Source organism: Amia ocellicauda, chromosome 13 (genome assembly GCF_036373705.1).
Source record: "Amia ocellicauda isolate fAmiCal2 chromosome 13, fAmiCal2.hap1, whole genome shotgun sequence".
NCBI lineage: Eukaryota > Metazoa > Chordata > Actinopteri > Amiiformes > Amiidae > Amia > Amia ocellicauda.
The window spans coordinates 37,421,158-37,437,216 of record NC_089862.1 but is presented as its reverse complement, the minus strand read 5'-3'; the positions used below and the strand labels follow the sequence as shown (position 1 = coordinate 37,437,216).

At 53.2% G+C, this 16,059-nt stretch overlaps 1 protein-coding gene across 28 annotated transcripts in view; it reads right to left on the bottom strand.

The window, feature by feature from the left end:
- Window positions 1-16,059, bottom strand: part of LOC136766930 (ankyrin-3) — a 144,274-nt gene that overhangs the window by 63,089 nt on the left and 65,126 nt on the right. For 20 of the 28 annotated variants that reach the window (XM_066720833.1, XM_066720836.1, XM_066720843.1 and 17 more), the window contains exon 1: window positions 3,363-3,618. The exons of 3 other annotated variants lie outside the window; for them this stretch is intronic. In XM_066720833.1, the coding sequence (XP_066576930.1) occupies window positions 3,363-3,494 (132 nt within the window). In that variant the 5' untranslated portion in view covers window positions 3,495-3,618. Of the gene's footprint in view, window positions 1-3,362; window positions 3,621-16,059 lie in introns of those variants that run through there. 5 more of the 28 variants (XM_066720842.1, XM_066720854.1, XM_066720859.1 and 2 more) reach the window with 3 other exon arrangements.

Here is a 16,059-nt window from a genome sequence, read left to right as displayed (position 1 = left end):
TCTACTGCAGAACCCAGTGGGGCTGTGAGTGGGGAGACCGGGGGTCCCTGGCAGGCCTGTGGTGACCCGATTTCAGACCCAAACCTAAGGGGCAGCTGACAAGCTCGTATCTCCAGCCTGTGACTGAGCTGGGTCAGTGTGTGGGACTTCCTCGATAAAGGGACTGGAGATGGACACAGTCTGTCAGAATTCAGGTTTAAGATCCAGTACAGACCAGCTGGGAGTTGTGTATGTCGAACAGCAGAGATCCCTCCTGTACAGAACGCTCGAGAAGAAACGGAGAGAAAAATCAATAACTCAGCTTTTACGTAAAACATTAATTTGTAAAGTGGTTTTAATCTGCGTAATGCACAGGATTGATCTAATGGGATCTGTGCTGGTGGCAGCTGTGCGGAGGAACGGGCCCTGATCACAGACGGAGCGCGGCCCACCCTGCTGACAGACCACCCTGCTGACAGACCCACCTGTTGACCACCCCCCCTGCTGACGGACCGCCTTGCTGACGGACCGCCTGCCACCCTGACGATGATGATGATGACAATAATAACTGAAGAAAGCACAGTGTGATAGATTATGGAGGAAGTACAGCACTGAGTTCTGCCCGAGTGTACAAGACTGGAGAACAAAAACCCACAACATAAGAAACAGACTCAAAAGGATCGTAACCAGCGGTGTTCAGTGGCGTGTCGTGTTTTGTTAATCTTTGATGAAAAAAGTCTGTGTTGTTATAACATGTAATCAAGGGTTTTGTTTCCTTTGGTTTTGGAGTAAGATCACTTCTCACAGACACTATTTTCAGGTCCTCTGCTATTGGGCCACGCGAGCCGTTGTGTTTGGCCGGGTCACGGGCAGATCTGTGTCCCTGTCCCCACACTCTCAGTGGGAAACGCCCACGGCCAGTCAATCAATCGATCACCTGATTCTTACTGACTGAAGCACTTGGTAAAGGAGTTGCCACGGAGCGCCTTATTATTATTATTTATTTCTTAGCAGACACCCTTATCCAGGGCGAAGACACAGCGTAAGGCAGACAGGCCATTTAAATGGATATTAATAGACCATAGTAATCTCCAGGGGAATATCCAGCGGAGACGCTGATTTTACACCAGGAACGAACACACAGACACAGGTCAGCTCTCACCTCCACAGCTGCAGAACCGCAGCCCGCCAGCGAGGAGACGCCGTCTCTGGAGTGCTGTCTGTTTAACTATTCATCTGCTCAGGACTTTGAGTAGAATTCCAGAAAATATAACCATATACATAATTCACATTAAAAGGCTGATTTTGGGCAGAAAGAAATGGGAAAGAAAAAGGAGTGAATTAGGGACCAGCAGGCGCGATCCATAGAGGGGCAGTCGAGGGAGGAGCCAAACCAGCGGTCAGGCCAGCTTACTGTCACAGGCCTGCCGTGTCCATCACAGCACAGCACACGGCAGCACACAGGAGCACATGGCAACATATGGTAACACACGGCAGCACACAGGAGCACATGGCAACATACGGTAACACACGGCAGCACACAGGAGCACACAAGAACACAGAGCAACAGACAGGAGCACACGACAGCACACAGGAGCACACGGCAACCATACAGCAACGCACAGGAGCACACGTCAGCACACAGGACCACACGGCAACATACAGCAACATACAGGAGTACACGGCAGCACACAGGAGCACACGGCAACATACAGGAGTACACGGTAGCACACAGGAGCACATGGCAACATACAGTAACACACGGCAGCACACAGGAGCACACGGCAACATACAGGAGTACACGGTAGCATACAGGAGCACATGGCAACATACAGTAACACACGGCAGCACACAGGAGCACACGGCAACATACAGGAGTACACGGTAGCATACAGGAGCACATGGCAACATACAGTAACACACGGCAGCACACAGGAGCACATGGCAACACACAGGAGCACACGACAGCACACAGGAGCACACGGCAACAAACAGCAACACACAGGAGCACACGGCAACATACAGCAACACACAGGAGCACATGGCAGCACACAGGAGCACACAGCAACATACAGCAACACACAGGAGCACACGGCAACATACAGCAACACACAGGAGCACATGGCAACACAGGACACATGGAAAAGCAGGGCAGAGCAAAGCCCATTGGATGGCAAAACAACTGCAAAATGACCAGGGGACTCCACTGCAGTGAGGGACACGAGGCGAGGCTCAGCCCTGCGTGGCTGCAGGCGGGGGCACAGCGTGTCCTGATGGAAGCCGTGCGGCGCAGTGTTGCCGGGGCTGTGGGGCTGCCCGGGCTCGTGCCGCAGTCCTGTGCCGGCTGGTGAGGCTCTGCGCGGTGTGGAGCAGCTGACAGCGCTGAGAGCCCGGGCACAGAGGAGGTGCGTGCCAGAGCGAGGGAAGGCCACGGGGGTGTGTGTGTGCTGAGCGCAGTGTGTAGTGTGTCAGCTGCGTGTGTGAGTGTGTGCTGTGTGTGTGTAGAGTGTGCACACTGAAGTCCCATCCTCAGCCTCATTCTTGGCCTCCTGCTCCTCCTTAACCTCAGAGACATGTGACTGTGTTCGAGGTCAGGCCTGTGCTCTGATTGGCCGAGCGGCGAGGACAGGAGAAGGAATCCTTTAACCCCCAGCTGGGGTTAAGACAACGATGCATTCGAGGCTGCCGACACCCACAGCGAAGCAGCGCGAGCCACACACTCCCCTCCTGCAACACCACACGGCCCCCTGTGTCCCCAGTGCATAAGCTCCCCACCACCACAGACTAAGAGGATCCGATCCCCCTCTCCCGGGTTCAGGCCAGGGAACCACACACCCGAAACCACGCTCAGACATCACAATTAGTGCAGAGACACACTTATAACACTCTGTCACAGAACTGGGTCATCTTCCTGCTTCTGTTTCCCTGCTGTTCAATACTGTCAGTTCACCGGTTAGATTTCCATCTGTAATCCTCCCGAGACCAGATCCACAAATCACACCGATGCGCTGCCGACTCTGAGCACCAGGGCAAAGTCTCTCTATAAATATAATATTTATCAAATAGCAAACTGTCAGCACTACAGTACGGGCTGAACAGAACAGAACAGAACCTTCCTCTGGGTCAGAGTCCTGTGACCGCAGAGGAGCAGACAAGACGGGAAAGAAAACGAGTGAACTAGGGACCAGCGAAGATGGAGAGGAAGGAGAGGAAATAGAGGAAGAGGAAGGAGGACAAGAAGAGGAAGAAGGAGAAGGAGTGGAAGGAGAAGGAGAGGAAGGACAGGAAGAGGAAGGAGAGGAAGAAGGAGAAGGAGAGGGAGATGAGGGGTATCAGGGGAGTTCAGGGGCCTCGCAGCCTGACTGGTCCCTCGTGTGTCTTACCGGGCTCTCGGGCTCCTGGCTCGCATCGCAGCCATAATAGTCTGGGATTTTATCCAGGTTCTGCAGGCTGCCCGTCCCTCCCTTTGCCCCCTTGTCCGAGCGGCAGGACTGGCAGAACGCCGCGTTGCCCATGACAAGGAAGCCCGGCGTCCCGACGAGGCCCGGCGGCTCACGCTGCGCTCTGTCGATACTCTGTCCCGCGGCCCGGCAGCCACGCTTACCCCACGGCTATCAGAGGGGAAACTGCCCTGCTCCGCACGCTGCCACGCTGCTCTGCCGGCCCCCAGCCCCGTCTCCAGACCTGCCCCTGCCTGGGAACTCTGACAACTGCTGCCCCACAGACGCCCACTTCTAATTCTGGCGCAGCCCGGCTATTTTTACCCCCAGCAGGCGAGCTATGTGTGTGAAGGCAGGGTCCGCTCTGCCCGGCCAGCAGCAGCTCCCTCTGCCCAGCTGTTGAGCAGCGGCACCGCGTGGTCTCCCCGGGTTTCCCAGCGGCCCAGACACACAGAGGGAGGGAGGCCGGGTGTCACAGCGCTGACCGCTGTCCGTGTCAAACACCAGGGGGAAAGAGGACGGCACCGCAGCGCTCACAGGGTGTCCGTCCATCAGGGCAGCATTTCAATGATCAAACTAAGACTGAAAGTCAGCAGCTAACGCTGTCAGGGGGTTTTCAGGGTTTTCCCCCCATTGCTCAGTGTTCATTTGGGAACCGAAATCAACTTAGGTTTCTGACGGCCCTGCGCTTGTGAGACCCCCGGCCCGCGTCCTCCCGCAGCCCACAGGCCTCTGTATCAATCGGCCCCCCGCCACCGCGCTCCACACAGGCAGTTTTTTAGAATATAATCCATATATGTCCATACGTGTCAACAGGGCAATGTGTGCTGGAGGCATGAGGCTCATTTACATACGAGCAGCGCTGATTGACGCGGGGGTGTGAGAATGTGACTGTGACTCGTCTCCCCCCCACCGCTGTTCCCAGGTGCTGTTATTGACGCAGCCGTGCGCCTCTGACTGGCTAGTGACGGGGGAGCAGTGTCCCCGCGGTGACGTCTCGGGACATGTGCGGCACACTGAGTCAGCAGACGAGACAGATCCGCGTGGCTCTACGGGCTGCGGAGGGTTTGGACAAAACATTTTAGACTTCTTTACTGCACAGAGGGACATTAGACAGACGTCCCACACAGATAAACCGGATTCATACGTGACGGTAAAACCAACACAGCAGGACAAGAAGGTATTTTGGCAACTTATAGGTGACATCATGCTTGATCCACATTTTAACTAAATCCATGACTCTTGATGTGGAATAGTGGATATTTTGTATTACTACTCAATGTCTCTATACTTTAAAATAATAAACTGCAATAAAAATGCCTGCAGCTCCTATAAGAAGGACACAGCGCTGCTCTGAGTGAAGGCTGTGGACACCCTGTCTGTCAACTGACTCGTTGTGAAGTTAGAAAAACAATAGCGCAGGTACTGAGCTCCAGCCCAGAGGAGCACGAGAGCCGATAACGAGCCGTCCAGCGTCCCGATTAGCGTTGTGCCCAGTGCAAACACATGACCGCTGGCAACGGACACACACACAACACACTGTCTGCACAAACACTTCTGATTCATGGCACACCGGGCCAGAGACAACCAGAGGAACCGGCATCAAGCGTCTCTGTGAACCAGAACTGAACTGAAACTCAAGATACAGCAGATCCACTACACGCGAGAAGACTACACACAACACACACAACAGCATGTATACTGACAATACTGGTGGTTTGCAGAGTGTCCTTCACCTTCCCAAAGAACTGTTTAGGTCTGTCTCCCACTTAACACAAATAAGGATTATAAAAAGAAACAAAACAAAAAACACTGATAAATAATAATAATAAGGTAGTAACATTCGTTACCCCCCCCCCCACACACACACTGGTACACCGCAGGCACTGCCCACCCACCCTTGCCTCTGCTGTGACACAGTATTGCTCACACGGACCGGGCCGGGGGGCGCTGGGGGCTCAGAGCCACACATACCTCTGAGAGAGAGTCAGGGCGTGTGCCGCGGCAGCGCTGGGGCGGGGGTGAGGGGGGGTCTGCACGCATTCCTGAGCCGCTGAGGGACAGGAGCACATGGCAGGCGGGGGGCAGTTTGTGTTTCAGCGGGGCAGTAAACAGCATAGCCCGGCCCGGAAACACGATCCCCGCGCAGCCCCAGGACACACCGCCCCCCCACGGCACGGCCTGAGTGGTCACATCCCCTCGGAGCCACAAGTATGAGGGTTTCACTTGAAGATTTTGTTTCAGTTTCTCTTGACTGGAAACCAATGTGACCAGTAATCCCCCGTCTGAGCAAAACACAGCAGCTCTGATCCAAGGCAACCCATATGGTGCCACAGAGACACGGTGTTCATTAGCACTCAAGGGCTGCTCTCAACACGGGAATTGAACGCACTGTGTTCAGTATCTCAGGGAAAGCCATGTTTCAGATGAAGGGAAGCAGAAGGGCGTAACACAGAACCCAGTGGTGGGCAGAGCCCGGTCATGTGACTCCCGCAGCGATGAGAGTGTAGCAGCAGAGACAGGAAAGTGTGTCAAGAGGTCTTGACAGTGTGTTGATCTGACAGTGTGTAGCAGGGCTGACAGTGTGTCGGGTTGACAGTGTATCACGGTGACATCACCCTCTCTGAGCTGGGGGAGTGTTGAACCCCCCTCTGGTGTCAGGGCTCATTAGGACTGTGTACCGTCCTGCTCTCATGTTTGCGGGAAATGAGGCACTGTGCAGAGGAGCCGGGGACGAGCGGGACGCAGTGATGGAGTCTCTGCTGTCTGAGTACGGCACAGCTGAGCAGCCTGTCCCACACAGCTGGGCTCCTCCAAACACGGCCGACTCGCTTATCAATCCCACATCGGCCCACAAGTACCAGCTGTATCTGTGCACCCATCTACTCCCTTCCAGGCAGCAAAGCCAGCTCACAAACAGGTCAATCGTACACAAACACCGGCATAGGGACAGTCATCTGAGCCACAACACCACAACACTGAGCTGCACAGACTACAGCAGTGACAGGCCGCTCCTAGGGTGTGATGTATCTCCCTCATTTCGCCATTTCACACTGTAATATGGTTTTACTGTGGCTGGGGCTTGGCATACACTGGACCAGGACAAAGCCACAGTCTACTACAGTCAGCGATCTAATTGAACTGATGATTAAAGTCATTATTTTTCATTACAAGACACCCCCGTGCATCTACCAGGCCGAGAGGAGGATGAGCCCAGAGCAGCGGTGATTGGGCGGGGGGTGAGGTTTCAGAGACAAATATTTCTGTACTGAGGAAAATAACACTGTTCTGTTCAAATGTAGCTCTACTGTTGTGTTTTTAGGATGTTAGAAATTCGAGCTTGGCAGAAACGCAGGACCCAGGGGTGAAACACAGCTGCCCAGCAACAGCCACACTAATGGGTAATTATCCAGGAGAGGAGAGCATATTGCAGGAGTAATCAATAGCCGGTGAAATGAAGGCGTTGGAGTCGCGCAGCTGCATCCACTCCTCCCCTCCGCCCCGATGGCACGAGCGATCTCTCCGCACAGGTCCTCTCCTCTCAGCGCCTTTAAAGTCCAATTCCCCATGTTGAGCCTCCAAACACTCCTGAAAAACAACTAAGCTGGGTCCGCTTTGTGCACTGCGGCCCAGCCTCCTCGGCTCTCCGCAGCCCCCCCGTCGCCTGCCGCACTGAGCCGGTGCAGGACGCCCCCCCCCCCCCGTTACGTCCATCGCTCCCACATCGGCGGCTCGAGAGCTTCACGAGGAACGACAGCTCCTCCACCGGGCATGATGCAGCAGCAGTCAGAGCAGCTCACAGCGCACACAGGGGCGCGGAGAACCGATCTTAGCTGTGTATTCTGCGCACACCATGGACGTCAACAAGAAAGTGTGTCAGCTCTCCGGGCTCTGAGGTACTGGAGCTGAGAATTGGCCGGACTCTCACTGTCGTCAGGTAATTTGCACATTAAAAGACAAAGGCAGTGCTGATCCAGGTGTGCAGCGGGGGGATTCCTCACGCATGTTCGTGCAGCCCCGACACGTCACCGCGTATAAACACACTGTCACTCTTCAAGCCTGTGTTACAGCCCCAGCCCTGACACATGATTAACAGTCAGCTCACGGACGCGCTCAGCGCTCTGCCGCCAGCCTCCCAACCTGCCTGCCTGCCTGAATTATTTATGCACTTTATGCAGCAATCGAAGGGCTGCACCGTGAGGAAAAACAGCAGGCCGTCTGTAATCAAGGTGTCTGGATCGACACAGCGAACACAACACAGAGCTGGTCGTTTAAAAGCCAGCCCCGCACTGAGGATCAGGGACAGGGGAATAGGGGTCAGAGGGCGTCGTCGCAGGGGACTGCAGGGGGTCGGTGCAGGAAACGACACAAAACGCGGTGTTTCGTGAATCAGTGCTTATTGCCTCCGTTTGATCATTTGAATGTTTTATTTTTATCTCGTGTTTAATACCATTTATAAACCCCAGAGGTGCTTGTTTATCACAGCAAAGGATTATTTGCTCTCTGCACTCCTCTGGTGAAGCACTGCTGAGCCCAGATTAAAACATAATCCCGTTTTGAGCCGTCCTCGTTCGGTGCCACACACGGGCCGAGCAGTCGCCGCTGCACCTCTTTGGACAGGACGTGGGATTGAGCCAGAAAACAAGTCAGCAAAACATGGGCTGCTCTACTGTTTTACCGTATGGAGCCAATATACGATATACTTGAGTCTGTAATTGATATACACTCACCTAAAGGATTATTAGGAACACCATACTAATACTGTGTTTGACCCCCTTTCGCCTTCAGAACTACCTTAATTCTACGTGGCATTGATTCAACAAGGTGCTGAAAGCATTCTTTAGAAATGTTGGCCCATATTGATAGGATAGCATCTTGCAGTTGATGGAGATTTGTGGGATGCACATCCAGGGCACGAAGCTCCCGTTCCACCACATCCCAAAGATGCTCTATTGGGTTGAGATCTGGTGACTGTGGGGGCCAGTTTAGTACAGTGAACTCATTGTCATGTTCAAGAAACCAATTTGAAATGATTCGACCTTTGTGACATGGTGCATTATCCTGCTGGAAGTAGCCATCAGAGGATGGGTACATGGTGGTCATAAAGGGATGGACATGGTCAGAAACAATGCTCAGGTAGGCCGTGGCATTTAAACGATGCCCAATTGGCACTAAGGGGCCTAAAGTGTGCCAAGAAAACATCCCCCACACCATTACACCACCACCACCAGCCTGCACAGTGGTAACAAGGCATGATGGATCCATGTTCTCATTCTGTTTACGCCAAATTCTGACTCTACCATCTGAATGTCTCAACAGAAATCGAGACTCATCAGACCAGGCAACATTTTTCCAGTCTTCAACTGTCCAATTTTGGTGAGCTTGTGCAAATTGTAGCCTCTTTTTCCTATTTGTAGTGGAGATGAGTGGTACCCGGTGGGGTCTTCTGCTGTTGTAGCCCATCCGCCTCAAGGTTGTACGTGTTGTGGCTTCACAAATGCTTTGCTGCATACCTCGGTTGTAACGAGTGCTTATTTCAGTCAAAGTTGCTCTTCTATCAGCTTGAATCAGTCGGCCCATTCTCCTCTGACCTCTAGCATCAACAAGGCATTTTCTCCCACAGGACTGCCGCATACTGGATGTTTTTCCCTTTTCACACCATTCTTTGTAAACCCTAGAAATGGTTGTGCGTGAAAATCCCAGTAACTGAGCAGATTGTGAAATACTCAGACCGGCCCGTCTGGCACCAACAACCATGCCACGCTCAAAATTGCTTAAATCACCTTTCTTTCCCATTCAGACATTCAGTTTGGAGTTCAGGATGCATTGAAGCAACTGCCATGTGATTGGTTGGTTAGATAATTGCATTAATGAGAAATTGAACAGGTGTTCCTAATAATCCTTTAGGTGAGTGTATTTATGAGGAAAGTATATTTCAGAGATTAAACTCACCATACATTTCCAACCTATTAAATACAGATATGGATTACAGACTAAAATATATTTAAAATACACCCCATATATTTTAAAATGGAGCCAATTAAGAATCGCTTATTTCTACTGAGTATTAAAAATATACACGTTTCATACGGGACATTCCCAAGAAAAGCAGGTTAAACTCATGGAAATGGAAAGAGGAAGTACAATGTCCTCCAACCAAAACCCTTCGTATCTCCCCAACTGAGGGGGCAACATTCAACTCCATCATAAAGCCCTCAAGGGGTGACATGGACTAATGTTCGTTTAAAAACACCAACAACAAACTGTGCCACTGGGGTCTTTAAGGTGACGTCTCTTACTCGTCTGACAATCCTGGCAGGAGTAGCATCCAGCACTGACCTGTGCTGTCGAACCTCCACACATCCATCAGGCAGCACCGGGCACCAGGGCTCTGAATAATTCACACACACACACACACACACACACGCACGCGCATGCACACACACATACAAGCACACACAAGCACACACGCACACGCACACACACACACACACACAGCCCTCTCCTGTACCTTTAAAATGAAAGCCCGTCTTCGCTGTTGTCAAGGCAGCAGTGGCATGTGAGCGTCTCTGCAGGGAACGCGGCCCCTGAATCAGGACAGACTGGAGGAGAGACGGTCGCCCTCAGAAAGAGGCACTCGAGTCAGGAAAACACACTCAGATCAGAGCAGGAGAAGAGGAATAGAGAGAGAGATACGAACGGTCGTCCTGCAGCATAGGAGACCGAAACTGAATTGCATTCGATGGATCCATGCCGGCCAGGGCCTCGATTCTGCTCTTGTATCCGTGTGTCGAGAGGGTGTCGGTAGCACGCGTGACAACAGGTTCACAAATCCAGCCAGTACCAGCCTTCAGACACCGAGCTTGAGGATCCACAGGAAACAGAGATAATGGCCAAGTGTCAAGTGGGGGCTCTGCTGTTGTGCACTTGAGCAACTGAACCTGGACTGATCCAGTACAAACACGGCTGAATAAACGGGTCATTGTGAGTAAAAAGAATGTGATATCTTGTAACAATTGTAAGTGGCCCCGGATACGGGCACTGTTACAACATCGGGGGGGTTTCTACATCTTTTTGCTCCAAAACATGTTGCCCACACTGCTGAGAGTCACTGTGAGGAGTCACACCAGCAAGAGACTGGCAATTCAAAAAGAAGAAATAGATATAAATATGTATATTTATTTATTCAATCTATGTCCAACAAACCAAAGATAAGATACAAACTCTGTGGTGCTTTTTGGTTGGCCATAGTCCAGCATCCTGTCTGGGGTGTGTAATTTGCAGCTGGCAGGTGGGGTGTGTGTCTGGATGTGACCCAGTTGGGGGGTGACCCTGGGCACGGCCTCTTCATGCCCCAGTATCTGACAATGTGTTGGGAATGTCAAGCCTCCAGTTGGTATCTAGATACTGCACTCCAGCTGTAGTCCTTGTGACAACGTACTGGGCTAATAACAGTCATAAGGTGATACTTTGTTTATTTGCAAATTTACACATAGGTGTTTACACTGAAAGGAGGAAGAGGAGGAGGAAGAGGCAGCAGAAGAGCCTCCACTCTTCACAGAGAGCACTCCTCCATTTCAGTGCGTCTGGAGCTGCCGTTTCCAGTCAGCGCTGCACAGCTGCACCGGGGTCCTCTCTCTCTCACTCAGCTCCCCATCGCTTCCAGAAATAGACAGTGGTCTCGCTGACGCCACACGGCAGCTGCACGCGTGTGTCTCTGGGACCGCAGCACCGCCTCTCTGGCTGCGTCTCCAGCACGGCAGCAAAGCAGGGCCACGCCAGCCACACCACACCACACCAAGCCACAACACACCACACGACACGCCACACGACACACCAAGCCAAGCCATGTGAGGGGCCTGTCAGCTCATTAAGGCACATACCCCAGCGAACTACAGACAAAAACCTGCAGCATTCAACATCCACTAGCATTACCACTGCCATTTCCACAGTTACTACTACTGCTGCTACTTCCACAGTTACTACAACTACTACTACTACAAAACTACTGCTTCTGCCACTTCTACAGTTACTACAACTACTTCTACTGCTGCTACTACTACTACTACTACTACTACAACTGCTACTACTGCTGCCACTTCTACAGTTACTACTATAACTACTGTTGCTTCTTCTACTACTACTGTTGCTACCATTGCTGCTCCTACTGCTACTATTGCTCCCGATTCTGCTACTATTGCTGCTCCTCTAAATTCCTGGGACAGACAGATCTCTTCCCACACAAGAGTGACACACACACACACACACACACACACACACACACACACCCCTCTCACCCCCATGGGAAACACACACCCCCATCCACAGAGAGAAGACTCGTATATTGCGAAGACACACCAGGGGACCAACTGAAATGGCAGCGATGGTAGGAAGGTGAGGGGTGAACAAAATAAGAAAATGGCACCAGAGTTGGTTTAAACTAATTCCCCCCGGCTCTAATCGGTGGTCTGGTCTGAGAGTCACACTGGTGAAGGGGACGGTGATGCTAATAATAACCACGGGAGCCGGGCAACAACAACCAAGCGAGACGGTGTCTGTGGGGTTGTGTGTCCACTGTACGGGACCCCAGTGACAATGTCTCGGCTCAATCAGGGGGACACAGACGGAGAGGAACACGTTGTGGTGGGGGGTTAGAGCACAGTGTTTTCTCCCCTGCCAGTGGGCAATGTTCTCTTAGCATGATGAGTAAAGATCTGTAATGTGGAGGCACAGGGAGCAGCTCAGGTGGTGATGATATGAAACCGATGACAAGCACTTGTTGTTTTGGTTTTTATCGTGTTTCATGTGCAGGACGGCAGCACACACACTGAACATACTCGGGCAGGACTCGGGTTCAAGACATGACAACAGCAATGTGATGAGAACATTTATTACACATGAGTCAAAGGGTTCGAACAGAGAAGGGGTGCTGAGCCACCGTACTGATCTCCACTACTTCCCTACTGAGGTCTGCCAGGAAACAAGGATACATGAAAACAAATAAGAGTTGCTCCCGACCACGACAACTCATCTCACAATGCGCCGAGCCGCCGCAGCGTGGGAATCTGCAGTGAGGAGTGGGACGGCTGCTGAGGATGCAGTTCACCTGGAGATGCTTTCTCGTTTCCCCACGCAGCCGCGCAGAACAGCTGAGCCCATGATTTCCTATGATTGCTTTGATCGATTTACTTGGGCACATCAAAGGCGCAGAGGAAATCAAACAACAACAACACAATCACGGGCTCTGAGACGGACGGTCGAGACGCCCCAGACTGCTCTCAGCGCTCTCTCCTCACTGCAGCAGCTAGAGGTAACCTTGACTCTTCCTGAGCGGGAGCGGGAGGCTCCCTATCGAACCACCTGCTTTCTCTCTGTTTCTGTCCTGCTTCCATGAATACAAATTGTCATTCCCTAAACTGCAGCCTGTCTGTACCGCAGCCGGCCCCTCGGGAAGCGGAGGGTGTGGCCTGAACCAGGAGCAGTGAATGAGCAATGGGGGGGGGGTTGTGTTTCCAGAGCCAGCTCCAGCTATGAGGCTTTTAAAACAATCCCCAGTTATATAAAGGGGATTAGTGGGACAGTGGGCACTTTGAACAATGAACGCTGCATCCCATCCCACACGGCTGACATCTGGCTGCACCAGTATTTCTGTCTCTCCACAGATGGTGGTGGACAGCCTGCCTCGACAGTTCGGCGCTGGTGTCGGTCGGCGCTGGGAGCAGACCGCTGCGCTGGCACTGGTCTCACCACGTGCCAGACCTTTTCCCAGTCCGAAGCCACGGAAGCACAAAACACTGTGGCCGAAATCGAGTTAAGACTATCTTTTATCTTTCTCATTCCTGTTTCTTGTTCACACTGCTGTCCACAGGGTTCCAGTCCTCCCACTGGAGATTCCACACACACCACCGGTCAGCGTGTCGGTTCACCGTGCCGGTGTGAGCGTGGGCAGCCTGGCTTTGAGAATACGTGAAGGGGGGGGGATCTCCTGCCCTTGGCACCGGGTTCACCTCTGCAGCAGAGACAGATGGGAAGTCAGTGGGCACAACGAGAACAGCCACCCGCACACAACACGGCTGCACAATCGCCTCTGAAACACAGTAATCGGAGCCGTGGCAGTGGACACGCTTAAGTATGTTTAAGCACCATATACATCGAATCTAACAGAGAGAAAAACAACACCAGACATCCAGGTACATTAACCCCAGGTGTCCGAGCGCCCGAGCAGAGATACTGAGATCAGAAACGGCCCATTTGCGCCGGTGCTGCCTTTTGTCTCAGATCTCTGAGGAACTGAGACACAGCTGGTAGCTGAGCAGCTCAGATCTTTGCTCAGATAAATCCAATAATAATCTGCAAATTGAAGAAAGAAAAGTCTCCATGATTTATAGATGAGATACAGTATCGTACCCCCCACCACACACACACACACACACACACACACACACACACACTCCTGCAGCCTGCCGCTCACGAGCTGCTAAACCACATTCCTCTGCTGGGGGGCCGTCTCAGAGCGTGAGACGGGCTTTATTCACCGAAAAGCGCTTGCACGGCTGAGCCCCATGCCACGGCAGACGACACGGAGACCAGAATTAAGTTGCTCATCGGCTCCCTGTGTCCTATTCTGTCCGCCTCCCTCTTCCGGTCTCCCGGCTCCGCAGCTGGAGCACCGGCTCGTCCAGGAGAGAGAATCATGCATGGGGTCAAGATCAAAGGATGCTCGGTGTTATTGCGCTGCAGATGCAGGAGCAGGTCTCCGCCGCAGCTCAGCACACACTCGGTGCAACAGTTAATGACAGGGAGACGCTGCTCAAACTGACAGCTACACAGAGTGCTGGGCCGGTGACATGGGTCCAGCCACACATCCGCTGGCAGAGCCCCAGCCGGGACCCAGGGAAACCACGACTGTCTCAGAGGATGAGGCGCCCGGAGGCCCATGGCCATGTTCAAGCGTGGCTTCACATAGCCCACGCACCGGACCGAGACCTGCAGGATGAGCGTGGATGGGTGGCGGCTATGATGGGAGTCGGGTGGCAGCCAGCTGACCATCAGTGGATGGTCGGAGGATGGTCGGTGGATGGTCGGTGGATGGTGGATGGTGAGATACTCATACCTTGCGTTTCCGCTCGGCCCTCTCCCTGGAGCGCCGCCTCCTCTCCCGGGCTTTCTCCAGCTCCTTCAGGTCGGGGGGCGGCTCCAGCTCCCTGGACTTCTTGATGTGCGCAGCAGCGTGAGCCATGGTCAGGCGGCACACAACAACAACGACGGCAGCAACGACAACGACAACGGCGGCAGCAACAGCGACACTCTCCCGGCGCTCGCGGCGCGGGGCAGCACGGTACAATCCAAGTGACTCCTGCCAAGGGCAAACGGGCCGCCTGCGGGGACGCCAGGCAGGGAAGCACCAGAGACGAGAGGCAGCACGGCTTTCTCTCCCCGCAGCTCAGCACAGCCGATCGCTCACAGCCAGAGCTCCCATCTCCCGAGCGCGATGCATCAGAGGTGTGAGAGAGAGTGGAGAGAGGAGGAGGAGGAGGAGGAGGAGAGGAGGGAGGAGGGAGAGTGGGGGGGCTCTCTCTCCGCTAATGCCCGGGACCGGAGGCAGGCAGAGCGGCACGGAGACGCCAACGTGTTCTCCTCACAGCCACGGCACACGTAACGGACACTGAAGGCAAGTTACGGAGACATCCCCTCGTTGCAAGAGAGAAAAAAAACAGAAACGCTCACACACATCCCCGGATCGAGAGAGAAGAGGGATAAAAAAAAGGGCCTTGTGGGACGCTGAGCGAGTCCGTGTCCTCTGACTGAAGCACGGACGGAGCCACGCGCTCGGGAAGGACAGGGGGAGCAGGGGAGATCAGTAAGCTCCTACAGATCCCCAGCTGCACCTCCGCCAGAAAATGGTGCAGTCTGACTTAATGGCTCGCTGCTGCTGCTGCTGCTGCCGTCTCCGCCAGAACACATGACACATTTTCTTCTATGAAAACGGAAAAGATATGTGCACACTCTCTCTCTCTCTGTCTCTCTCTCTCTCTCTCTCTCTCTCTCTCTCTATCTCTCACACACAAACACGAGTGATGATTGCTCTGTAGAGGCAGATCTATAATAAAATGGTGCAGCCCCTTCTCATAACAGACCCCAGTTGTAACCCTTTTCACCTGCAGGCTGTAATGAAATTATGATCTCCGGGTGAGTGCTTCTGAGACGCCTGCACAATGTCACACCTCCGGTCTGTGTGTGTGTGTGTGTTCTCGTTTCCCAGCCTCATGCTGCATGCGATTGTGCGCTGCTAAGTGGTTTTCCGCATGAAGCACAGTCTGCCTGTGAGCGGAGAGAGAGGCGTGCCACACATATTGTGTGTGTGAGCTGCCCTACACTCCTAGCAGCACCCAGCGCCAACTGGTACCAACTGCCGATTCCGCCTGCTCCTATTTATCGATTGCACTTGGGAGACGGAGAGGCAGGGAGGAGGAGAGGGACGGCGAAAACACACATACACACACACACACAACACTCCCGTCCAATAAATCATCTGTCTGCCAGCCAGCCCGACCGCGGAGCTCCATCTATCAATAATGTATATCTTCTGTACTCCGAGGGGGGGAGGTGTACGATACAAGCAGGGTGCATTAGTAATCCC